Source organism: Alligator mississippiensis, chromosome 2, assembly GCF_030867095.1.
Source record: "Alligator mississippiensis isolate rAllMis1 chromosome 2, rAllMis1, whole genome shotgun sequence".
NCBI classification, from domain to species: domain Eukaryota; kingdom Metazoa; phylum Chordata; order Crocodylia; family Alligatoridae; genus Alligator; species Alligator mississippiensis.
The window spans coordinates 277,650,183-277,677,581 of record NC_081825.1 but is presented as its reverse complement, the minus strand read 5'-3'; the positions used below and the strand labels follow the sequence as shown (position 1 = coordinate 277,677,581).

At 47.1% G+C, this 27,399-nt stretch overlaps 1 protein-coding gene across 1 annotated transcript; it reads left to right on the top strand.

The window, feature by feature from the left end:
* LOC102567032 (alpha-1-antitrypsin) lies at positions 1-25,881 on the top strand. The gene is made up of 4 exons (XM_059723195.1): positions 1-690; positions 4,970-5,228; positions 17,037-17,190; positions 25,690-25,881. The coding sequence occupies exons 1-4, from the start codon at positions 15-17 to the stop codon at positions 25,879-25,881; spliced, it is 1,281 nt and encodes a 426-aa protein (XP_059579178.1). The 5' UTR covers positions 1-14.
* The last annotated feature ends 1,518 nt before the right edge of the window (positions 25,882-27,399 follow it).

Sequence of the window (27,399 nt, the reverse complement as noted above, 5' to 3'; positions counted from 1 at the left end):
AATTCAAAGCCAGAATGAAGTCCACTCTTTCGTTCTGTTTGTTACTTGTTGGGTATTGCATCCTTTGTCATCATGTGCCTGGCCACCAAGATTATGAGGATGGTCAGGAAGAACTAAATCCCCCAGAGGAGCATTTCCAAGCTGAAGGCAATGTCACAGGTGAAAACATGCTCTGTCACAAGATAGCCCCAAGCAATGCTGACTTTGCATTCAGATTCTACAGGCAGGCCACATCAGCAGCAGAGGGCAAGAATGTTTTCTTCTCTCCTCTAGGTATCTCTGCTGCCTTTGCAATGCTGGTGCTAGGTGCAAAATCTGCCACTCGGAATCAGATTCTGGAAGCCCTCACCTTTAACCTGACAGAAATTGAAGAGAAAGAGATCCATGATGGCTTTCATCATCTCATTCAATTGCTGAACAGTCCTGACAGGGAAATCCAGCTGAGCATGGGAAATGCCCCTTTTGTAGATGTGCATCTGAACCTCCTCCAAAAGTTTGTGGATGATGTAAAAAAATTTTATGATTCCAAAGTCTTTACCAGTAACTTTGAGGATCCTGAACATCTCGCAAAAGCTGAGAAGCAGATTAATGATTACATAAAGAACAAAACTCAGGGAAAAATTACCAACTTAGTTAAGGATCTTAATCAAGATACTTTATTAGTTCTTGTCAACTATATTTTCTTTAAAGGTAAGGCATATTGCGCAGATTAAGATATTAATTTAAATATAACCTCTTAGGTTGCCTATATATGTGCTCCAATGCACTCTTATTAGACTAATTGAGTCTGCTCTCATTCTAATGAGAACACTGCAGTGTCGTCATCATGTCACATGTATTAAGTCCCTGTGCATTGAAAAATGGCCATGGGGTGCTTTAATGAAACCTAGTGGAATGAGATTTAGATAAAGCGTCCTGTGGCCATTTTTAAATGCGCATGGGCTTAACATATGTGACACTGCAGTGTTTTAATTAGAGCACCTGCCCAGAAACCACTTTAATTAAAGTGCACCCCATTTGGAGCAACACATTTCTTTTAAATTAAGGCATAATAACAAACACCAGTGTATGAGATTAACTAAGGAGTTAAATGGCCAACCTAGAATGTCTTTACATGAAGAATGCTGCCCAAATTGTCAAACCAGTATCCCACTCCTAAATCCCTATGTAGACATCTAAGCAAGAGTATCTTGGCTAGAAGTGCTTGAATACATACAGTGCCCTTGGGTGTCAGTGGTATTCCACATCTCCACTAATCAAACAATACTTATCTGGATGTCCAGTAACTCAGGAGCTAAATTTAACATCCAGATTCGAAATCTGACGTGTCACATCAGTCAATTAGATTTTTTAATGATGCAGCAAGAAATAAATGGATGGAAACAAGCCCACTAGTTTTTAAACAATCTGATATAATCAGATGGATGCATATATATTCTGGTAGGAGATACTGCATATGCACCTGTCTGACGGTTTACACTGATTTATCTGTTTACAGTGATGTATCTGTTTTTTTATTATCCTAGTTAATAGTTCTAAAAATCTTCTAATTGTTTCATTTAAAATGTAAAATATGGTTTGTTCTCTAATGCACAAATTTTCCATACAATCCTATAAACATTAAGAGAGACTTTTTAGTAGGTAAATACATTTTAAGAAAAAAAGATATTAGATCATTATCATCTTCAATAAGCCTTCAGGAATAAGACACTGTAAATCCTGTCCATGATAACATGAAAGAAGTACATCAAACAGGAAGTGACAGAGAAAGTGGAGTTCTCTATTCAAATGGAAAGGAAACATTCAATACATCAGGGTTAGGAGGTAAATTCCCCTCTATGTTTATTCAAATCATTTAATACCAGCCAATATTTGCACAGACAAGTGGATATATACAAACACATTTGCAATATTATGTCTTTCTCTTTCAGTCTAATGATGAGCAACCTGGGCCTCAATGTGAGTGGAACACATGATAGAAAGTGAATTATAATGAACATTTCAGCAGAGCACTCAAGTTTCCCTTGGGTGATTGGTCTTACATTTGATAATTAATCATAAGCAAATTTGTAATGAAAAATATTTGTTTTCATAGATTCATAGATGTTAGGGTCGGAAGGGACCTCAATAGATCATCGAGTCCGACCCCCTGCATAGGCAGGAAAGAGTGCTGGGTCTAGATGACCCCAGCTAGATGCATATCCAACCTCCTCTTGAAGACCCCCGGGGTAGGGGAGAGCACCACCTCCCTTGGGAGCCTGTTCCAGACCTTGGCCACTCAAACTGTGAAGAAGTTCTTCCTAATGTCTAGTCTAAATCTGCTCTCTGCTAGCTTGTGGCCATTATTTCTTGTAACCCCCGGGGGCGCCTTGGTGAATAAAACCTCACCAATTCCCCTCTGTGCCCCCGTGATGAACTTATAGGCAGCCACAAGGTCGCCTTTCAACCTTCTCTTGCGGAGGCTGAAAAGGTCCAGTTTCTCTAGTCTCTCCTCGTAGGGCTTGGTCTGCAAGCCCTTAACCAGATGAGTGGCCCTTCTCTGGACCCTTTCCAGGTTATCTGCTTCCCTCTTGAAGTGCGGTGCCCAGAATTGCACACAGTACTCCAACTTCAGTCTGACCAGTGCCCGATAGAAGGGAAGTATCACCTCCTTGGACCTATTCATCATGCATCTGCTGATGCACGATAAAGTGCCATTGGCTTTTCTGATGGCTTCATCACGCTGCCGACTCATGTTCATCTTGGAGTCCACTAGGACTCCAAGATCCCTTTCCACTTCCATGCCACCCAGCAGGTCATTCCCTAGGCTGTAGGTGTGCTGGACATTTTTCCTCCCTAGGTGCAGCACTTTGAATTTCTCCTTGTTGAATTGCATTCTGTTGTTTTCTGCCCACTTGTCCAACCTGTCCAGGTCTGCTTGCAGCTGTTCCCTGCTCTCACTGTCCACTTCTCCCCATAGCTTTGTGTCATCTGCAAACTTGGACAGAGTATACTTCACTCCCTCGTCCAAGTCGCTGATGAAGACATTAAAGAGAATCGGTCCAAGGACCGAGCTCTGCGGGACCCCACTGCCCACACCCTTCCAGGTCAAAACCGACCCATCCACCACGACTCTCTGTGTGCGACCCTCTAGCCAATTTGCCACCCACCGGACTGTGTAGTCATCCAAGTCACAGCCTCTTAACTTGTTCACCAGTATGGGGTGGGATACCGTATCGAAGGCCTTCCTGAAGTTTAAGTATACGACATCCACCCCTCCTCCTGTGTCCAGGCGTTTCGTAACCTGGTCATAAAAAGAGACTAGATTAGTCAGGCACGATCTGCCTGCTACGAACCTGTGCTGGTTTCCCCTCAGCATAATTTGTCCTGCCGGGCTCTCGCAAATGTGAGCCTTGATAATTTTTTCAAAGACTTTGCCAAGGATGGAGGTGAGACTGACTGGCCTATAGTTGCCCGGGTCCTCCTTCCTCCCCTTCTTGAAAATGGGGACCACATTGGCCCTTTTCCAGTCCTCCGGGACTTGGCTCTTGCGCCACGAGCGTTCAAATATTCCCACCAGCGGCTCTGCAATGATGTCGGCCAGTGCCTTCAGTACCCTCGGATGGAGCTCATCCAGGCCTGCCGACTTAAAGGCATCCAGGTCCTCCAAGTGACTCTGCACCATCTCAGGGTCTACGCATGGTAGTCTGGCATCTTGCTACTGCCTCTCTACAACCCCAGTGAGAGACTTGTTGTGCCCCTATCTTAGGAACACTGAGGCAAAGAACTCATTGAGGAGTTCAGCCTTGTCCCCCCTGTCCGTCACCAATTGTTTCTGCCCATTTAGCAGGGGTCCTATTCCTCCCTGGGCCTTCCTTTTACTCCCTATATATCTAAAAAACTATTTCTTGTTGTCCTTTACTTGGGATGCCATCCTCAGCTCCATGGTAGCTTTGGCCCATCTAACTGCCTCCCTACAAACGCGAGCAGAGGAGGTATATTCGTCTTTGGTGATCTCTCCCTGTTTCCACTTTTTATGTGCTCCCCTTTTGGCCCTTAGGCTGCCCTGGATTTCTCTGGTCAGCCAAGGAAGCCTCCTGGCCCCTTTCCCTCTTTTTCCTCGCATCAAGATCGTCTCCCTTTGTGCCTGAAGGATCATTTCCTTAAGGCACAGCCACCCTTCTTGGGCTCCCATCACTTCAAAACTCCTACTCTGCAGTGCGTCCTTGACTAATCGCCTGAGTTCATTGAAATCAGCTTTCCTAAAGTCTAGCACTTTCACCCTACTAGTTACCTTACCCACTCAACGTCTTATGAAGAATTCTATTATTAGGTGATCACTGTCCCCCAAATGGCTACCGATCCGTAGGTCTCCTACCATGTCATCCCCCGTTGCCAATACCAGATCCAGTAAGGCATTCTCCCTGGTGGGACCGTGTACTTCCTGTGTCAGGTGGAGGTCCTGTACACAGGTTAGAAACCTGCATGAATGGTGGGACCTTGCTGTCTGCGTCTCCCAGCAGATGTCTGGGTAGTTTAGGTCCCCCATGACTACTGCCTCTTTAGCTTTTATGGTCTCCAAGAACTGCCTCAGGAGCCCTGAATCTATTTCTTCCCCTTGGTGTAGGGGTCTGTAGCAGACCCCTACCACCAAATCCCTTTCTCCTTGCCCCCCATGTAACCTAACCCACAATCCTTCTAGTTCCTCATCCTTCAATGAGGATCATCCTCATCCTTTTATTAGTTACCTTTAAGTGACAGCAACACTATAGAGCTTTTGATCACAGATACAGGGCCCCCATCTTATCAGCAGAATAATCTATTAATAACCTCATTGTTGCTTTGTTTTCCTCAAAACTACAGGTTTAATGCAAACACTGATGTTCATTTAATGTATGTAATTTTCAGAAACAATAGTGACAATCCATATTTATGTTCAACTCATCTGAGATGCCCACAAACTATTCATTTGCATCCTCCTTTGTCCTAGCACACTGGGAAGATCCATTTAACCCAGACTCCACCAGAGAAGGTCACTTTTTTCTGGATGATGGAACATCAGTGGAAGTTAAAATGATGAACCGAGATGGAGGGTATAAAACCTACCATGATAAGCAGCTGTCTTGCACAGTGGTACAAATACCTTACAAAGGAAATGCTTTTGCATTGTTTGTTCTGCCAGATAAAAGAAAAATGGAGGAAGTGGAGGATGCTCTGTCAAAAAAAACTTTATTCAAATGGAAAAAAATGTTCAATGAAAGATAATCCTTCAGTAAATGCTATGATGACAATAGTATACTGTAAATTAAGATAAAATTGCATAACAAATCAATGCCTGAGGTACCTGAATTAAGCAGCACAATATTGACTAACAAGACTATAATATAATTTATATAATTGTAGATATAAAGCACAAAATGGATTTAAAATGCTAAACAAAAATAAAGTGGATGTTGTCTCAGACGGCTGGAGCCGACTTGAGGTGATCTAGAAATTGCTCGGTTATTGGGCGGGCTGGTGAATGGAGAGGCAGATAAAACGTATTGGTTGCAAAAAAACTTTACTTACACCACTAGTAGCCGCGATGCAGGTGGTCCGGTTGCTTAAACAATTACAAGAGTTGCTCCAGCTGGCAAGACTCAGGCCAGCGAATCCGTAAATGAACTAGGCATGCAGGAAAAAGGGTACGTCGAGGGATGGAGCGCGGCAATGGGGAGAAAAATCCACAGTTGATCAGGCTATCAATCAGCTCAGCCATGAGTCAGGAATCTTCAAAGTCACTCTGCCCCGTGCTCAAAGTTCTACGACTTGGGCGGAAGTCGCACAGAATTTTATACAGCTAACAAGCCAATCGCTAGCCGCCACGTAGGAATAATTTAGAACTGGCCAATAGTGGGACACAAATTTGCATACGAATGGCAGGAACTCTCTTGCACCGGAGTTTTCTATTGCAACAGAAAACTTTTGCTGTGCACAGAGACTCTCATGTGGCGGGAAAATTCCACCGTGCCGAGGCACTAAAATCATTGGGTTGTGACATGCCCCCTTGCCGACGGCACAACTGGAATTTTAGACACACGAGCATGTTATAAGGAATTTTCGTTTAAGGACTCATTGGCCTTACAAAGCTCAAGCAACCAACAAATATATATATATATATATATATATATATATATATATATATATATATATATATATATGTTATATATATATTAACAAATAACTTTATAGACCGGTCTCTAACAAACTATAAAATATGACAACTTGAACTTATAACAATAATTATTAATCATCATTTGACTGGGAAACATCTACTTGAGACTCTTCCTCTATGTCAGTCGACGGACTGTGGTCCTCAATGACATAGTTTCCACGGAATGTTCGCCTTCTTCCATAACAGATAACTCCAACTAAAATGCTTACAAGTATTAGAAAGAAAGCTCCACCCGTTACACTACCGATAATGGTACCCCAATTGGTTTCCTGCATCGCTGTTAAGGTTAAGCCCGATGCCAAACCTGCAATGTTATCAGTCAAAGGATACCATGGAACCGTGGATGATTGTGTAGTAATAATAGAAGGCTCTAATATATGGATAGTTTGTTGATCGATTCTTTGACCAATGGAGTTTGTTACCCTACAAATATAGGTCCCAATGTATTCATAGGCTAATGGGCCACTGAAATATAGCGTATCACTCACGGATACTAAACCCGTAGGCCACTGTTCATCTAGCCTGGTCCAGGTGACTTTTATAGGTGGCGGATTGGAATTAACATTGCACTTAAGCTGAACAGTTTTTCCGCTGAAAACCCAATTTCCGTCATAGCCAGTTATTGATACTTCAGGGGCATATTGGATGTCTAGTACGTGAGAGTATCTTATTTCCTGGTTTAAATCTGGGTGTTTCACAATACAAGTTATACGTCTTCCCCTTGCAAATTTAGTGGGAATGATCTTATATCGGCTTATAACTGTTACCGTTCTATTTGGAAAGGAAATTGAACTACACTCCATTTTACCAAAGTCTCCTTCCCAACTTATATTTGCAGCGGGTTTCCCAGTGGCTGCTGTACAAATGGCTGCCACTGCCCACATTCCATCATCTATTAGAGAATTTGGCCCCTTGGTAAAACTTACAATGGGCTCAACCAGTACAGTTACAATGGTTAACGATTGTGTATTTCCCAATGGGAATGTAGTTACTTTGCATATATACTTTCCTTCATCACAGAAACTCACATTATGCAGGCTGATCGTCACATCAATGGGCGAGGAACTTCTAGATAACACCGTCCCGTGGTATTTTCTTTGAATAGAGACCCCATATTCGGGATGATGCACAACAATAGTTTGTGCACTTTTATCATATATCTTTTCCCATGAAACTTGTATTATGGTTTCATTCATGTCAATTATACACTTTAATGTGACATTCTTCCCCCAAACTGCTGTTACGTACGGATCAACAATAGGTCTAACTAACACACTGCAGCAGAAATGAGAGAGGAGCAGCGCCAGAGCAAGTTCTGGCCCGGCGAACATTCGTTGCCTTGGTGCCCCCTCCATGGCCATCACTTCGTTGACTCGAAGGAACCGCAGTTGGGTGCTCGACGGATCTCACAAGCGAGAGGTTGTAGATTACTGCTTTGTTGAGGTTAGGCCTGTAAAGAAAGAAAACAGCAACAAAACAAAACAAAAGAGAATCGTAATTGAATTTACTATAAAGATACTAGGTGAACGTTGGAACGACGAGTCATCCAGTTGTGATGAACGATAATAGGAGGACGATCGGGCTTCTCCTCTAATAGGACAGAATAGGTATTAGGGTACCGTCCTGACTGTTGAACTGTTCTCTTGTGAACTTGCGGGTGAGCTTGGCCGGGGTGCAGTATTGAGACCCACACTAACTCATCTGGTTGGAACTTAGGTTCCCAAGGTAGAGGTTAGTTGACATTAGCTTCGTCCCATAACGGTTTTGCGGTGTTCAGTGAGATGAGAACATCATGATTGAATTTAGTCCAGTTTTTAAACGTCCCTCCTCCTCTGAGATGAAGTTGTTCTTTGTACAGACCTATATGTCTTTCTACAACGCCATTGGACTGTGGGTGGTACGGCAGATGGAGATGCCATGCTACGTTGTGAAGACGAGCGAATTTGTCTAGAGCGTTAGAGTTAAAAGGGGGTCCCCCATCAGACTGAATCTCATAAGGAGGTTGCCAGGTGGCAAATACAGCAGTTAAAGCAGAAACAACAGCAGTGGCATTGCTTTTCCATAAGGGAATGACTTGTAACTGTCTTGTTCCCAAGTCGACAACGACTAATCCTTTATTTGGCGGCTTAGACCCTGGGAGGGGTCCTAGCAGATCTACCTGCCAGACTTTTCCTGCCTGGAACTGCGAAGAGTCGAAAGCGCTGAGCTGATGTTTGGTTCTATGACACTTCTCCTTAGCACATATCTTACAGGCCTGAGCTACCTTTTCCCAATCGCGCCAAACTCCATACGAGGCCGGCTCCGTAATGGTTTGTCGCCAACTTTGATGGCAAGTTCGCGGTCCCAGGTGGCCCCAATTTTCATGAAGCCACGCGAGGAATGGGTTTACTTCAGGACCAGAGGTAGATGTGATAGGCAAAACTACGTCGGTCCAGAGTGGGTCTTCTAAGAGTTTATCGATGACCTTGTGTACTGGATCAGTATCCGGACGGTGTGACTTAGTGTGCCTAACCAACGGGAGCCGTGCAAATTTAGTTAACATTTTCCAGATGTCTTGCCAATCATCCAAATTTTCGGTAGGAAGGGCTGTACCAGTAAGAATTTTGTAAATGTACTGCGAGTCGATTGCGATAATTGGAACTGGGAGCGTATCGTCATGATGCGTCAGACAATGCTCCAGTACCTTGAGGAATCCTAACAATTCACATTTTTGGGCCAAGTTGTCATCCGGGTAGGCTTGAAATATTTCCTTATCATGACAAGCCTTGCAATAGTACCTATAGCCTCCGCCATGTCAGGAGGTTCCATCTGAAGCCATCCATGCCGGGGCAGAGGTTCCATACAGTGTAGGGACCTTTTCCTCATCTCCTGGGCTAGGATTGGGCGTCGTATCTTCAAACTTCCAGCAGTGCCAGTTGTAATGGTGAGTAAGCACCAACGTATTCCATGTTTTAGGCTCCCCCTGAAAATGTGGGTCGACTTTTTCCGCATCCAGCAAGGGTAACAATGTGGCACCGGGAGCGCGTAGTGTCCCATGCCCCCTTGCTAATGGCTCCACTAGTTGTCCAGCTAGGAGGCTTTTCCCTATAGCTCCATACCGATGTTGTGCTGCCTGAAGCGTCTTATGGGCAGTGTATACTAGCTCATCGCGAGGGTTGTGCATAACAGCCCACATGTGGTTTGTGGTGAACCCAAGGGTTACAGTTAATGGCTCACCCAGATCGATGGCGTGGAGCTGTGTGTTTTTAACCGTGGCTAGCAGGAGAAGCAGGTTCCACTGATCTCCTTCCATCCAAGGTGTGGATTTTCGGGATTTGTCACGGATCTGTCACTGCAACTTAGTGAGGAGCACCAAATGACTGGGTTCAACAAAATGCCGGTACCAGTTTAAATGACCCAAAAGCTGTTGGAAGTGTCTCTTAGTAACAGGGAGGAATGTCTTTAATGGATCGATGTTAGGACCATCAAGCGAGATTCCGTGGTGGATGGAACCAATATATTGGGTGCCGAGGAACGTGATGTCATCTACAGGATGTAGGCAAGACTTTTCCTCGTTGATCGTCCATCCCTCACTTTGAAGGTGAGCGACTAGTTGGTTGACTATACTAGTAACTACAGAACTATCACGACCCATGATAGCAATGTCGTCGACATAACTCCAGATTCTTAATTCCTCCTCTGGGGGAAGAGAATGTGAGGCTTGAAAATTCTTCAGATTATTGTTCATGGCACCAGTAGTCAGCGACGGAGCGTTGCGATACCCCTGCGGGCAAACCGTCCATCTGTACATGGTGCCATCAATGCACATATTTAGTACTCCTTCAGGGTCAGTTATCGGAATTGAAAAGAACATGTTTTTTAAGTCCAGTGTGACCCCGACCCACTTACTTTGCTGGAACTGTGCCATCTCGAACATGCATTGTGATAGAGTAGAAGGATTAGGTTGTTGAAGTACTTGACATCTTTTGTTGACCTCCCTATAATCGACAACTAGCCGGGCTTCGTTAGGTTTTCCAGGTTTCACGACTCCCCATCCTGGTGACAGGTAGGTGCTAGCAGTTACGGTTTTAATACAACCTCGTTGCTCGAGTCGCCGCAGGAGGTCAGTAAGGGACTTTTTTAGGGGACCCTTTGGTTGGAATTGGTCGATACCGCCAGGTAGAGGTATTACGAAGCGTTGGTCAATGCCAATCCTGTTCTGGGATAATAATGGGTAATGCTTGTAGCACTTGTTCTTTAAGGTCAAGCGCTTTAATCCCAGGGATTCCTAGAATATTGATGCCCCCTAGCACGGCCTCTAGAGCATATCGATGACCTTGGACTAAGAATTTGACTTTTGTTGTGACTGCAATAGCGTTAAGTCCTTGTACCTTAATCATTTTGGTGGTTTTCTGGTGGGGTATTGTTGAGGTAATTACATTAACCTGAGCTCCAGTATCGAGGAGGAAGAGTACTTGTTGATCAGCTGGATCAGCAGGGTCATAGACAGGAAGTTTGGTGTAAGGACGAGGGTCAGTGGGGTCAGGTTTGAGTTGGAGAAGGCCGCCGGCAGAGTCGACGGCCATTACTCGTTTTTTGGTTGGTCCCCGAATTTGAATCCCAGTGCGTCGGCTAGACGACGCTGGCGCTTTTCTCCCAAAATATGCAACTGCTGCTTTGTAAATCCGGAGTGGCCGAGGAGGAATCCGAACATATTCCTTTCCTCCAATGTTCTTTGAGGTGACCACCATAGCTCTCGCCGGGGGTTAAGTTCTTGGCGTCTTGGTCTCGGTGCTTCGACTGGATACGCCGAAGATCGGTCTTTTACATCAGTAGGAGTTCCTTCACTTTGTTTCATGACCGCCTGCAGTCGTGGGAGATGGCCTAAGAGATTTCCTACTGGCTGACCCGCCATCGGGTTCAGAAAGAGTCGGAGCGTAACAGCATTTGTCCCTCCATATACCTCTACACAGGCATCTATAGCTTCCAGAGGCATTGGAATTTCTCCAGGGTCTGATGGGTAGCGATGAGCCCATCTCTCCTTGCGTTGGGCTGCCGTTAGCCCCATGGGATTCGTTCTTGGGCTCCGTGAAAGGTATGACACTCCAATTATAGCCAAGAGAAGTTGTTCCGTAGTGGCCTTCTGTGGGCGACCCTCATGCCAGGCGTGGAATTTGTGGGTTACCTGTCCCACTACAAGCGCCGGGAGTAGGATGGGCCAGTGTGCACTGTCCGTGACCACGTTCAGATCAGTAGCACGCCCTCCGCTCCACGCCACTTGTCGGGTCAGGGCACTCGCTTCTTCCTTGTCTAAGATGTCAGATCCGAATTCTACTATTAGTCGCCCCAACCACATGACCAAAGTCTCTTCTGGTTTTATTTTAGATTCTCTGCAAAGTTCCTGTATTTCTGGTTGGGTGCGTGTGTGAGAGGTAACAGTGGTACGCGTGGTACCTTCTTCATCCACAACACGTTTCATCACAGCTATCGGGTGAGCTGCGGCAGAGAGAGAGTTAAATTCATCAGGTGGGAGCGTTGGATACATCCCTCCTCCCATTGCCCCCTCCCCATGGCAAGGAGGCGGGGCCGTTGGGAACGACGTCACCTCAGGGGGTGGGGTCGCTAGGCGGATCCCCGCCGGTTCTTCCGAGGCTCCGCCCCTCTTTTCCGGGTTCTCCGGATGGCTCGTGTTTCTTTCGGCACCATTTTCTATCAGCGGCATCATGCGGCCGGCACTATTGATAAGCGTTGCTCTGGAGTTCTCTGCCGTCCGCTCCAGCGACTCCTTGCCCACCGTATGCAGTTGAACCTCTAAATTTGCATATTCCCTTAGTAGACCCGCTACTGAACGGAACAACACATTCATCATTTTTCCCTTTTTCCACTTGGTTAAACCCCACCTGGGCACGTGACAGCCCTTGGTCTCCAGGTCCTCCCGGAGCTGAATGAGAAGCTCATGACCCCGCGACCCAGGCACCAAATCCGGACAGTTGAACCAGTCCATTGGGGTGGGTTCCCCTCCTTCCCTCAGGTACCGGGTGCATTGAGCAAACTCCTGAGTGGGGGTCAGCTTTTCTGCCTTCCGTGCCTTCACCCCAGCTAGGGATATGGTCCATGTTTCCTCCAGGGGTCAATAGTAGACCTGGTCGCTCCCCATTATACACCCGAACTCCCCAAGGGATAGCTTTGTTCTCCACTCTTTTATGACCGCTTCTTCTTTCTTTACGGAGAAGTAGCCGTCAATATTTCGTTCATCCCCTTCTACCGCCTGGTGGTAGGTGATATGCACCCATAGATCGTTTGTATTTTCCACGCGGCGGATCCCGGTGCACCAAGGGCAGCACCCAATTAGGTTCGTCTCCATCACCGTGCCCTTAAATCCCATCCTTGTCGCCATGTCTCAGACGGCCGGAGCCGACTTGAGGTGATCTAGAAATTGCTCGGTTATTGGGCAGGCTGGTGAATGGAGAGGCAGACAAAACGTATTGGTTGCAAAAAAGCTTTACTTATGCCACTAGTAGCTGCGACGCAGGTGGTCCAGTTGCTTAAACAATTACATGAGTTGCTCCAGCTGGCAAGACTCAGGCCAGTGAATCCGTAAACTAACTAGGCATGCAGGAAAAAGGGTACATCGAGGGATGGCGCTCAGCGATGGGGAGAAAAATCGATAGTTGATCAGGCTATCGATCAGCTCAGCCACGAGTCAGGAATCTTCAAAGTCACTCTGCAGCATGCTCAAAGTTCTACGACTTGGGCGGAAGTCGCACAGAATTTTATACGGCTAACAAGCCAATCCAATCGCTAGCTGCCACGTAGAAATAATTTAGAACTGGCCAATAGTGGGACACAAATTTGCATACGAATGGCAGGAACTCTCTTGCACCAGATTTTTCTATTGCAACGGAAAACTTTTGCTGTGCACAGAGACTCTCATGTGGCGGGAAAATTCCACCGTGCCGAGGCACTAAAATCATTGGGTTGTGACAGATGTCACTAAAATCTCTGAACCATCAGAATTCACTGTAGTAGATCAATACCTAGGCCAAATATCAAGAAAAACTTTCTAACACTAAGAGTATTAAGCCACCAGTCTAAGCTACACTCTTATCTCCTTTACTTGAGGTTTTTATGAACAGGTTATACAAATGTCTCTCAGAAATAATACACCTGATTTTGAGTTAGTGAAGAGAGGTGAACTAGATCAGTGCTTAGCAACCTTTTCAGGATACGAGCTAGAAAGACCCAGCTCAGGTCAGAGATCGGGAGATTGCGGGGGGGGGGGGGTGCAAGGACCTGGCAGCTGTTACCACCTCTCCCATTTGTCCCTACAGTGGCATGGGACAAGCCCCCACCGCTGAATTCTGCCAAAGCCCCATATCTGTGGCCCGGATTAAATGGCTCCAAGGCATGGATAAGGCCTGCAGGCCATCAGCTGCCTATTCCTGGATTAGATGATCTCCTGAGATTCCTTCCAGCCCTGTATTTCTATGATGTAATATTTAGCATGAATTTGTGGTTAAGGAGAATTTGTGGTCTAGACAGATGGCATAATACTTACCTGCCTCTCAGAAACATTGTCAAACTTCATCCCTCCATATTTGTAGAATATTCACATATTCTTGGATGGGATGCAGTAAGTACATAACTGCAAAATTAACTGAAAATAATCACCATGTTTTATTATTTTAAACCCATGGCATGGCAGACAGCCTCAATCATGCTTCAATATATTTTTTCAGTATATTGCGAATTAGGAGACAAAGGGAAAGCAAAATGAATATATCTGTCAGGACTTCAGTAAAAGCCATGGTACTAAGACAGCCTGAAAAAATATAAAACTAATTCACTGGGGAAAAATATTCCAAATATATGGATAGTCAGAGACAAATGGAAGTCAGCCTGTTGAAAGACATACAGCATGCAGGATGTTATTTCTAATTTTGCAGTTCAATATTGCAGGAGAAATAGTACAATAACATTTTGTGTCATGCACATAGAGGTGTGGAGTCAACAAGCTGACCAGCCCTGACATGATATCACTGTTTAGCATGCCCCCATGCTGCAATGTGCTTAGTTCTAGACATCAGATATATTTCAACAGAATGTGGGGATCACAAAAAAGCAGAAGAATAAATGATGATAGGACTGACTTATGTGGAAAGACACAAAGAAATATTCATCACATGACTGAACACTAATGAAAAGGAGAATATTTAACAATTTCTTTGCCTCCATCTTTTTGAGCAGGGACTGGGGCATCCCCCCCACTGGGATTCCCTATGGACCCAGGGGAGGGGCTGCCAGGCCCAGGGTCAGTGAGGACCTAGTCAGAGAACTTCTGGTGGGTCTAGATGTGTTCAAGTCAGCAGGTCCTGATGATCTCCACCCCAGAGTGCTGAGGGAATTAGCAGAGGTCATTGTGGGACCCCTGGCACAGCTTTATGAGCACTCATGGTGCTCTGGCAAGGTGCCGGAGGACTGGAAAAGGGCCAATGTGGTACCCATTTTCAAAAAGGGAGGAAGGAGGACCCAGGAAACTACAGGCCTGTTAGTCTTACCTTTGTCCTAGGGAAGCTCTTTGAGAAAATTATCCAGGAGCACATCTGTGAGGGACCAGCAGGGGAGATCACGCTTAGGGGCAACCAACATGGGTTCATTCAAGGCAGGTCCTGTCAGATCAACCTGTTGGCCTTCTATGACCAGGTCCCAAAATTCTTGGATGCAGGTGTCGTGGTGGACGTAGTGTTTCTGGACTTTAGGAAGGCCTTTGACACTGTCTCTCGCCCCATTCTCGTTAAAAAATTAGGAGATTGTGGTGTCAGTGCCTACAGTCAGATGGGTTGCCAATTGGCTGGAGGGCCGCACCCAGGGAGTGGTGGTGGATGGGTCTTTTTCGACCTGGAGGGATGTGGGCAGTGGGGTCCCCCAGGGCTCAGTCCTCAGGTCCGCACTGTTCAACATCTTTATTAGCAACTTGGACGAGGGGGTGAAAAGCACCTTGTTCAAATTCGCGGATGACACTAAGATGTGGGGAGAAGTGGGCACGCTGGAGGAGAGTGACAGGCTGCAACTAGATTTAGACAGGTTATAGGGGTGAGCAGATGAGAACAGGATGGGATTCAATACTGACAAGTGCAAGGTATTGCACCTGGGGAGGAAGAACCAGCAGCAGACCTCCAGGCTGGGGAACTTCCCTCTCATCAGCACAGAGGCAGAACAGGATCTTGGTGTCATTATTGATTCCAAAATGAACATGGGCCGCCAATGTGTGGACGTTGTCAGCAAGGCTAACCGCACCTTGTTATGCATCCACAGATGCATCATGAGCAGGTCAAAGGAGCTGTGACATTGGTCAGGCTGCAATTGGAGTACTGCATCCAGTTCTGGGCGCCACACTTCAGGAGGGATGTGGACAGCATTGACAGGGTCCAGAGGAGGGCCACTCACATGATCAGGGGGCAGCAAGGCAGGCCATACGAGCGGAGGCTATGGGACCTGAACCTGTTCAGCCTCCACAAAAGAAGGCTGAGAGGGGATCTGGTGGCCGTCTACAAACTGGCCAAGGGGGACCAGCAGGCTATGGGAGAGTCCCTGTTTCCCCAAGCACTACTGGGAGTAACGAGGAATAACAGCCATAAATTGACTGAGAGTAGATTTAGGCTAGACATCTGAAAGCACTACTTCACAGTTAGGGCGGCTAGGATCTGGAACCAACTTCAAAGGGAAGTGGTGCTCGCTCCTACCCTGGGGGGTCTTCAAAAGGAGGCTAGATAATCACCTAGCCAGGGTCGTTTGACCCCAGCATTCTTTCCTGCCCATGGCAGGGGGTTGAACTTGATGATCTGCTCAGGTCCCTTCCGACCCTACCTACTATGAAACTATGCAACTATATCAGTAAAAATTTCAGGAAAAAATGTATGATAATTTACTAGTCCAAACACAAAACCTATTGATCATCCTTTAGCATGATGCTGATAATGATAAATAATAAAAAGGGGGTTTTAATTATCTCTTTAAACAGTTCCTCATCTTGAGCTAACCAGAGGATAAATCCTGCAAAATTTGTGTTTGTACATTTTAAAGGATTATTCAGCTGCTGCTCTATTCAAAGACTATTCTGTTAAAGGGGAAAATGTCATTAGTAATAAGGGTATTGAACTATTTACTTAACAGTTAGGCCTATTACACTGTAAAGTTTCCAACAGATGAGATGTCTAGAATTAGACTGGAAGAAGGGAATAAAGGAATGCTAGGAGAAAGCTAATCTGTGGTAACAGCAATAGGCAAGGTGAATGGGTAGTTTCTTCCATTTGTAATTTTTGTAATTTGTTTCCCAGACCTGTAACAGTATGTTGGAGGAAAATACTGATTCAATTAAAAAATCAGAAACAATCTATATTCAAATCACATTGCTAATGTAAAATCAAAATGTCTCATGACTGCAAGTACCAGAATTGCAACCTTACTTCTGTCTCTTTATACCCTTTATATGAGGAATGCAACCACTTCACAGCAGCCAGTTCTCATGTCCAAGCACAGCACCTCCCTAAGGCCACCCATGTCCCCTACTTTTCCCTTCAACCCTTTTCTACCACTGTTCAGGGAGCTCACACTGAGCATGGCACCACACTGTGAAAACTTTACTTGGTCCTCCCATTTCAGTCCCATGTATCACATTGGGCCTGCACCACTTCTGTTGACATGATGTCTATGCAGGTGGGAACTGGGTTTACTCCAGAACATATACAACTAAATTGAGCTGTCTCCTAGTAATCATAAATTACTTACCAGTGTCCTTCACTGTGATGTAGTGTATTATGTTTTTCAGTGCAATAATTTTTCATGTATGTTGTGTTTCTTTTAGATATGGTAGAGTAGATTTCTTCATATCAGTATTTTCTGTTTCTGGCACCTATGAACTGAAAGACTTTTTCATGAAACTGGGTGTGGCCAAAGTATTCAGTAACCAAGCTGATCTATCAGGAATCACTCAGGATGCCAATCTGAAGATGTCAAGAGTAAGTTTGTAAGCATAGATGGTGAATGATGGATTTATCTGTTCCTTCTGGCTAGGCAGACCGTAAAGAGATCCTAGGCAACCAGGATTTTCATCCCTGACATCCAAGATGCTGTCTCCCTCTCCTGCTCTGCACTCTCACAAGTCAGCACAGGGCAGGGCTGCCTTCTGAGCTGGGTCATGCTGCTCCATGCCTCTCTGACTCCCTGCCCTGTGCTTCTGCATTTCCAGGATGCCCATTATAATTCTCCTCAGATGTCTGGGGCTGGCTTCTTAAATCCAGGACTGTCCCAGCTAAATTGGGACATCTGTTACCCTACTTCTGGCACATGCTTAGGACAGCATAAGGAGGTATAGTGGGAGTATCATTGTTTTAATACTACAATTAGCCACCTTCCTCTACATCTAATGGGTTGTTTCAAGTTACCTTTGGCAGCTCATGACTCCAAAGGCCAATTCTAGCAGATAGGAACAATGGGGATACTCAAGCAACCTTCCCTTTTCCAAAATGCTTCCTGTGAGGCTGTGGAACAGGCAGGAGGTGGCATAACCCCTACCGCTGCTGATTTTGTCCTTCATCTCTTTTCTACCCTTCCATCTCTAAATTCCAACCCTCATTGTTACGTTCCTTCCTTCTCAGCATAACCCCCATTGGCAAATTCTCTTCCCTTTTCTCTTGAGTTTCTCTCAGTTTCTGCCTCCTCCACTGTGATCTCTATCCCAACTCAGGCCTTACCTCTAAAGATACTTGTGCCCTCTCTCATTCTCTTTTCCTTCAGTTTTGCCTGTCTTTTATAACCTCAGTGGCCCACGCCAGATGTCAGGAGGAAAAAAAGGCACCGTCTCTCCTGTTGGTGGTTGATTGCTTCAGTTCCTTATCATCTTCTGGCACCTGCAGTGAGAGGCTCAAAGCAGGGCAAGGAGTCAGCCAACTCAAAATGCAGTTTTTTATTTCCCACCCAGAGGAGACTATAATTTTAGCATACCTTTTCTTTTTACGAAACAACATATTCAAGAGAAGCTGGTGTGTCCTGGTGGTGGATCCTAGGGAGCTTATGAGAGGGAGCTTGGTACATGACACCCCCTGGGCTGTTTATTAAACAACCCAGGCAAGTTCATCCCCAGCTACTGCTCCCTTTCTTTTAGCTGCTGATTGGATTCGGTGGAGATTTGGCTCGATTCAGCGGCCAAATCTCTGAATCCGAATTGAATCAGGAGCCCCTTTAATCTCTCTGAATCAAAATGGACCACTCCAAATCAGTTTGGAGAAATTCAATGATTCAGACATAGACACAACTTTAAATGTTTTTTCTACATACCTCAAGGTACCAGGTGGCTCGTGAAAGCTGAGATGGTGGGGCAGATGGAGTGTCCCACAGGAGCGCAGGGGGGTCCCCAGCATGCTTGGTAGGAGATCCAGAAGTGGACCAGAAGCAGTTCTTTCCGGGTCTGCCAGGGAGCACACAGGGGACCCCCCTAATTGGCTACTGGTGCCTCCTGGGTTTGGGGGGGCACCCAGGGCAGCCAATCGCCGAGCCAGGGGAGGGAGCACAGTACTTCCAGTCCACTTCTGGGTTCACTGCCAAGCATACAGGGGACCTCCTCATGCTCCTGTGGGACACCCTATCCACCCTGCTATCACAGTATTCATGAGCCATGCCTGGTACCTTGAGGTACATGGAAAAAACATTTAAAGCCGTGTCTATGGCCAAATCGCTGATTCTCTGAATCAGCATCGAATCTTCAGATTCAGATTCAGCTAAATTGAATTGGGACAGTGATCCATATCAACTCATTGAATCACTGTCCCCAATTCAGGCTGAATCCAAATCTGAAATGAATACCACCCATTTTGCACACCTCTACTTTCTTTGATTCATTTTTGCAAGCTGCTCACAGGGACATGATGAATCATAGACTCTTAGAGAAGCAGGATTGGAAGGGGCCTCCAGAGGTCACCTAGTCCAACCCCTTGTATGAGACAGGATCACCCCTATCCAAATCTTCCTATACGAATCCATTGGCTAACCTATCAGTAAAACTATACAGTCAGCCCCAACACAACCACAAGACATAACACCCTAACCTGGTAGGGTTAGGTAGCCAATGTTCTACTACTACAATGTAAGCATTTTAGAGATCCCAGGGAGAGGGCAACACCTCTGCTCCAAAGGAAGGCAAAACCACCGCATTCCATATTAATCTGACCATGAAGCAAAATTCCTTTCTGACCCTAAATATGGCCATCAGTTTGACCCCAAGTGGAAGGGTAAGACATGCTAGCCAGGAACACCTGGGTTTAAGTCTTGGCAGGAGCACTGGCAAACCCCAGTTAAAATCCCCAGCATTGGATACAGCCAACACCCAATTCCTCTGTGAAAAGAAAACCACCCCTAACACATGTAGCAGCAGGAGAGGGAAAACATTCCTTCCAGGCTCCACATGGCAACCAGCAAGCCCAAAAGCATAGGAAATACCCATGCTTCATGGTGAATGTTCATGAGAGTGGTGTTCTGGCTGCAACAAATCAGTAGCATACCAAATCATGATTTCATGATTTTCCTGGAAACCATGAAAAATGGTGGTTTCCGTGATCACTGCAAAAATCAGTGGTTTATATGTAATTGCCAGGAAAAAAACTTAATAAAAATAAAATGCTGGGACCCTAGTGGGAGCCAGTGGTTACTGTGGCCCAGCCTTACTGGGCAGGGGGCAGGAGGGTAGAAGGCACCATCATGAAGGAAGTAGCCAAGATGGCAACCACTCCCTCCACCACTGATTGGTGGAGAGGGCTGCCTTTCATGCAACCCCATCCCTCCCTGCCAATCAGTGGTGAGGGGCAAGGCTGCATGAAGAGCAGCCCTCTCTGCCAATCAGCAGCAAGAGGCTGGGCCATCAGGGTTCTTTGGCCAATCAGCTAACCTCTATAAGCCCATGAAAAGGGTGGCCAGCACCACGATCAGCCCACAAAATTGCCTATCCGCTGCCTCAATTTGGGTAGGTCCTTAGGCATGCCTACAGTAGTGTGACTGGGGCAGCCTGGGGAAGTGGGAGGGGTGGAAAAAATGGCTGCTACAGCAACCATATAATCACATCAGCGACCAAACATCACTGCTACTCCCTTGTGTGGCAGATGCACTGGGTGCCCGGGTGTGTCATTATGCTTCTACAACAAATACTGTTATAAAAATAACATTTGATTCTCTTCCTCCTACCATTATTTTTAAAAAGCCCTTCAGTGATAATCATTGATCAAACTATCCATAGGATCTTCTGCATGGGGAAAATTGCAAATCCCAGTAAAAGATGAATGATTAGCCACTGCATATGTCATGGGTCTCTACTTAGTTATCATGAACATGTTCCCATGATCATGTACATGTTCAGAGATACTAGTAACATAATCATAATGTAATGAACATACATTTCCAGACAAATAAGAAATGAATTTCTACCTTACAATGATCTGCTGACTTTCCTTTGCTGAAAAGTGATTAGCACAAAGATTCTGTTACTGCTTCCTCTAAACAGCTTGTTGGTTTTGAGCTACAAGTTTCTGAATGCATGCCCCGACTACAAAATCATGGAAGGACAGGAAAATATCTTGTCAAGGGGCTGTCCTTTAATATACACCTACTGCTAAAAGCATCTCCACCTGCGCAAAACATCCTTTCCACCTATAAATGAATTCACTTCACACAAGATCCTATGATTTGTTATGCAGTGCCTTAATGCCGACTCCAGCAACTTAGTATGTGTTCACTAAACATTTTGCACCCTGGGGCACTATGCCTATGGGAAATACGAACTCAAAGTTATGGTTTGCAGATGTTAGGATTATACAAACTCGGCAGAGATCCAGCTCTTTATCTTGTGCATTCACTGTACAGATCAGTTTCTCAAGCACTTTTCATAGATTTCATAGATTTCATAGACATTAGGGCTGGAAGGGACCTCGGAAGATCATCGAGTCCAGCCCCCCGCCCAAAGGGCAGGACGTCAGCTGGGGTCATAGGATCCCAGCAAGATAAGCATCCAGTTTCATCTTGAAGGTGTTCAATGAAGGCGCTTGAACAACCTCCGGTGGCAGGCTGTTCCAGACCTTGGGGGCTCGGACAGTAAAGAAATTCTTCCTTATGTCCAGCCTGAAACGATCTTGTAGTAGTTTGTGACCATTCGTCCTCATCATCCCTTGGGGCGCTCTGGTGAACAAACATTCCCCTAGATACTGGTGGTCACCCCTGATAAACTTGTAGGTGGCCATCAGATCACCCCTGAGCCTGCGCTTTTCCAGGCTAAAGAGCCCCAGGGCTCTCAGCCTGTCATTGTAGGGTCTGCTTCCCTGACCTCTGATCATGCGTGTGGCTCTTCTCTGGACTCTCTCAAGCTTCTCCACATCCTTTTTGAATTGTGGAGCCCAAAACTGGACACAGTACTCCAGCTGCGGCCTCACTAAGGCCGAGTACAGGGGGAGAATGACGTCCCGGGATTTGCTTGAGAAGCATCTATGGATGCAAGCCAGCGTTTTGGTCGCTTTACTAGCCGCAGCATCGCATTGCAGGCTCATGTTCATCTTGTGGTCAATGATGACCCCCAAGTCTCTTTCTTCCATAGTGCTAACCAACATAGCACTGCCGAGCCTATAAGGATGCTGCGGGTTTTTTTTCCCAAGGTGGAGAACCTTGCATTTATCGGCGTTGAACACCATCAGATTCTCATCCGCCCACTTGCTGAGCCTGTCCAGGTCAGCCTGGATCATCCGCCTGTCTTCTGGTGTGGATGCTTTGCCCCAAAGTTTGGTGTCATCAGCAAACTTGGCCAGTCCGCTTCTGACTCCAGTGTCCACATCATTAATGAAGATGTTGAACAGTATGGGTCCAAGGACAGAGCCTTGGGGGACCCCACTGGTCACAGGACACCACGATGAGTGACTTCCATCAATTACTACCCTCTGGGTCTGACCCCGGAGCCAATTTTCCAGCCAGTGGATCGTGGGGGAACCAAGGTGACAATTGGCCAGTTTCTCCAAGAGACGATCGTGGGACACCAGATCGAAGGCTTTTTTGAAGTCAAGATATATGACATCAATCTCTTCTCCCTTGTCCAGGTGATAGGTCACCTGGTCGTAGAAGGAAATGAGATTGGTCAAGCAAGACCTACCCGCAACAAACCTGTGCTGGCTATCCCTTAAGATGTTGGTGTCGGCCAGTCCATTAAGGATGGCCTCTTTAATAAACTTTTCTAAGATCTTCCCCGGGATAGAAGTCAGGCTGATGGGCCTATAGTTAGCCGGATCCACTTTCCTCCCTTTCTTGAAGATAGGCACCACATTGGCCTTCTTCCAGTCTTCGGGCACTACACCAGAGCGCCAAGAGTTTTCAAAGATCCGCGCTAGAGGCTGGGCTATGATGCTCACCAGCTCCTTGAGTACCCTGGGGTGAAGATTGTCAGGGCCGGCTGACTTGAAGGTATCCAGCTTCTCAAGATGTTCCTTCACAAAGTCAGCATTAATGGAGGGCAGGGGATCACCCTCACCCGGACTTCCCAGCCCTGTAGCGGGCACGGGCGTCCCATGGGGCTGATGAAAGACTGACGCAAAGTACCTATTCAATAGGTTGGCTTTTTCCTGGGCGTCAGTTGTCAGTTGCCCCATCTGGTTCAGCAGGGGTCCAACGTTGCCCCTGCTTTTCCTCTGGCTCCCCACATATCTGAAAAAGGACTTTTTATTGTCCTTGATGCTCAAAGCTAGCTGGACTTCAGTTGCAGCCTTGGCTTTCCTGGTTTGCTCCCTGCAGGACCGGACCAGTGCAGAATATTCCTCCTTGGAGGTGACTCCCATCCTCCATCCTTTGTAGGCCTTTCTTTTTAGCCTCAGGAGGTCTGCTAGGTCCCTGGAGAGCCAGGGGGGCTGCTGTGCCCTCTTGCTGCCTTTCCTCCGAGATGGAATAGACTTAGTTTGTGCATTGAGGATCGCTCCCTTGAGGAGCAACCACTCTTCTTGAACTCCCCTCTCCCTGCGGTCACAGTCCCTTAGGGCCTCACTGACAAGCCTCCTGAGCTTGTCAAAGTCGGCTTTCCTGAAGTCAAGGACTTGCGTGTTGCTGACTGACTTGCCAGCTTTTCGGCGGATGGTGAAGGTGATCAGCTCGTGGTCGCTGTCACCCAGCTTCCCATCGATCACTAGGTCGCCGACTAGGTCCTCCCCAGTAGCCAGCACCAGGTCAAGCAGCGCTTTGCCTCTCGTTGGCCCATAGACTTCTTGAGTCAGGTAGAGGTCATCCACGTACGAGAGGAAGCTCTGCGACTGCTCAGATTTTGCTGAGCGATCCTCCCACGAGATGTCTGGGTAATTGAAGTCACCCATGACAACCATGGTCCTGGAGCAAGCTGCCTCAGCCAGTTCCCGGGCAAACTCCTGGTCTAGCTCAGGACTTTGGGTGGGAGGTCTGTAATAGACTCCCACCATTGTGTCCCCTGTGCCGTGTTCCCCACGGATTTTAACCCAGAGGGTCTCCAGCCGTCCACCCTGGTGGCCAATATCGGCTTGCAGGGACGCGTAGCTTTCCTTAACATAGAGAGCTACACCCCCGCCCCTTTTCTCTACACGATCCCTCCTGTACAGGGTATAGCCATCTATCCCTGTGGTCCAGTCATGGGTGGAGTCCCACCAGGTCTCCGTGATCCCTATGACATTGTAATTGTTTGCACTGAGCAGGAGGATGAGCTCCTCCTGCTTATTCCCCAAGCTCCTGGCATTTGTGTACAGGCAGGCAAGTGCCCCCTGGGGGGCTCCTTCCTTGCCCACAGATTTTACCAGGGCTGGGGCTGGGGTGGGCTCCCTTGAGTGCCGTGATCCGCTGGCTTTGCAAGGATTGCTCAGCGGGCCAGCAGTGGCGGTAGTCCCCCCATCCCCCAGCGGGCTTAGTTTAAAGCCCGGTGGAGCAGGTCAGCCAGTCTGGCTGAGAAGAGCCTCCTCCCTAGGGAAGAGAGGTGGAGACCATCTCTTCCCAGCAGCTCGCTGCCTCTCTCACCAAAGAGCGGGCTGTGGTCATGAAAGCCAAAGCCTTCCTGACAACACCAGCGCCGCAGTCTTTGGTTGACCACATAGATCCTCCTGTCCCTTCTCAGCCCATAGCCTGAGACTGGGAGGATCGATGAGAACACCACCTGTGCCCCCAGACCCTTAAGCCCCGCTCCCAAATCCCTGTAGCGCCTCATGACCTGGCTGGGAGTGCTTCGAGCCGTGTCATTGGTGCCCACATGAATAAGGAGCATGGGATAGCAGTCTGTGGGTTTGAGGAGCTTGGGGATCCTCTCTGCAATGTCCCGGATGCGGGCCCCTGGGAAGCAGCAGACTTGCCGGGCTAAGGGGTCAGGGTGGCAGATTGGCCCCTCTGTCCCCCTCAGGAGGGAGTCTCCCACAACAAACACCTTACGTTTTGTCTTGGGGAGAGCAGGGGCGGGAGTTGCAGTTAGGCCCATGTTGCCTGTGGGGGCCGGCAACTCAGCAGGCTCTGCTGGGGCAGCAAGAGGTGCATACCTGTTGCTCAGTTCTGGCGGGGCAGGGGCCTTGGTGCGGCGGGCCTTAGGGCCCTTGACCACCTTGGTCCATGCCCCTGGCTGGACACAGCAGGAGGTCCCAGAGTCCTCCTCTGGCCTGGAGGGAGACTGTGATCTACCCTCTGCCTCCTGGGGGAGAAGGGCCTGGCAGTAGGAGTCTATCTCCTGCTCGCAGTCCCTGATGGCACGCAGTCTCTGGACTGTGGCCTGGAGCTCCTCCAGCTGGCGCGCCAGAGACCCCAAAAGGGAGCAGACCCCGCAAGGGGAGGTCGCCATGCTCCCAGGCCCCAGAGCCTGAAAAAGGGACAGGCAGCCCCTGCAGCCGAGAGCCAGGGGCTCCGTCTGGGTGGCCGTCTCTGAGGTGCCAGAGGGGGGTGCCGCGGAGCCCGAGGGGACCCTCGGGGTGCGGCGTGTGCCCATCCGTGTCATGCCTCTGGTAGGCTGGCTACGGCTGGGGCTGTCTACCCTGGGGGGTGCTCAGGCAGGGTCCGACGCCCACCTGCACGCCCTCCCGCGCGAACTCCGTGCTAACTTACGCGCTGGCAGAGAAGCGCGCCTGTTTGTGCAGCCTGTTCGCGCGGCTCCGGTCGCGTGGCTCCCTGGGGGGCTGGGCGAAGTAGGGGCCTGGGCGGGGCTTGACCCGGCCCGGCTTCACTCAGCTGCCGCCTCCCACACACACACTAAGGGAGTTAGCCCCTTCTCTCCACGGGCCCCACTTACCCCGGCTGCGCTGGGGGTCAGCGGGGGGCTCCGCGGCTGCTAGAGGGTTTCTGGGGGGCTTCGGGGGAGCGGGGGCGCAGTGAGCTTTCACCCGCACGTCTCTCGCCGCTCCCGCGTCTCCCTTTTTAGTATATAAAGCCTGAGAAGCCCATTACCAATACACACCAGCTCTTACTCATTGTTTCTCGTTAGAAGGTAACTTTTGTTTCTTTCCTTGCAGGCTGTTCACAAGGCCATGCTAAATGTTTATGAGAATGGTACGGAGGCAGCAGCAGCTACTTTTCTAGAAATAGTAGCTGACTCTCTTTCTCCTACCATAGAATTCAACAGGCCCTTCTTGATGATGATTGTTGATCAAGCTACCAACAGTATTCTCTTCATGGGAAAAATCATGAACCCTACTGAAAAATGATTGATCAGCTGTTTTATCTGTTATAGTGCTTAACATGGTCCAACCTTCTACCACCATGGGCACTTCTACCACACGCACTTTTAACTACACTGATGCTTACATTCACAAGTGAATAAAATGTGATCATGGTAATGTTTATGCCATATGCTGCTGGATATTTCTTTCCCCATTAAAAAAAATCAATTAATTTGTTATTTCCACAACAATTTTTTCTTAGGTTTTATTGTATAGATTCTTTTAATAGAAAATTCAATACCACAGACCTGGCAAATCCAGGAAAAATCCTAGTCAAGGTTATAAAACACAGTTCATACAGAGACACTACATTCATCACTTACACTAGCAGCTTTTGTAACTGCATAGGAAAGTTCTTATATGGCTAACCTATTGAGAAGCATAATGTGCAGTCCAATAGCTCCTTTTTAAATTAAAACCTTAATGCTGACCTCAGCAGCAGTAAACTGTACTTAGTACCTGTGCACAATCTGTGTTTTTTGGAAAGTGAAACATTTGTAGAAAAAAGTTGAACTTGTTATTGAGGGTTTGAGTTCTTAGGATTATGCAGATTCATGGAAAAATATAGCTTTGCAGAGCTATACTGCTCTTACTACTGTTAACAGTGTCCACTAGATAGGTCAAGTCAATGATGCACATGCATTATATTTAGTGTTCTGAAATCAATGTATGTTTGGGATCCTCCTGTGAAAATATGTAACAGGGAAGCCATCAAGGAGACATCCCAATACACTATTGCAGGGAAAAAAATGAAAATACTGAAAACAAAACGGAAAGAAATCTGCAAATGAACACAGGACCCTTTTTTTCTGAAGCCAGCCCAGTCACCACCCATTCAGATCTACAATTACAGGGTCCTGATGATGCTTTTGTAAAAACTAAGGTGGTAAAAGTTCAGTTTGCATTGCAAGAGGCTATATAGCAATCTGGATCCAAGACCCTTCAACTGAAAGACAAAATAGGATTCAGTACAGAGATGGAGCACTACTCCATTGACCCTCCAAATTCCCCTATGGTGTCTGTTGCTATTCTGGTTCCTGTTCTCTGCCCCTCACGCAGACACACCTCCTCTCTTCTAACGAAACCAGCAAGAAAGTGTCCAGTTGCTCATAAGAACATGCAAATATAAGAATTGCCATTTACTGAGTCAGACCATAGGTCCATCTTGCCCAGTATCCTGCATCTCACAGTGACAGAGAGTGGATGCTGCCAGGGAGAATGAACTTGGTATGACCAGAGTTATTTTCCCTCCCTTACTTGCAACCTCCAGCACAGGTCTAGGAAGTTCTGATTCAGAGGCTGTGTCCCTAGCTTCCACACTCAATAGCTACTGATGCACCCTTCCTCCAATAATTTGTTCAATCCTTTTTTGAATCTGGCTAAACTGTCAGCTTCCACAAGATCTGATAGCCTTGAGTTCCATACTTAATCCATGCTGTGTGAAGAAGAACTTTGTTGTACTGTTAGTTTTAAACGTACTCCCTACTAGTTTCATTGTGTGAC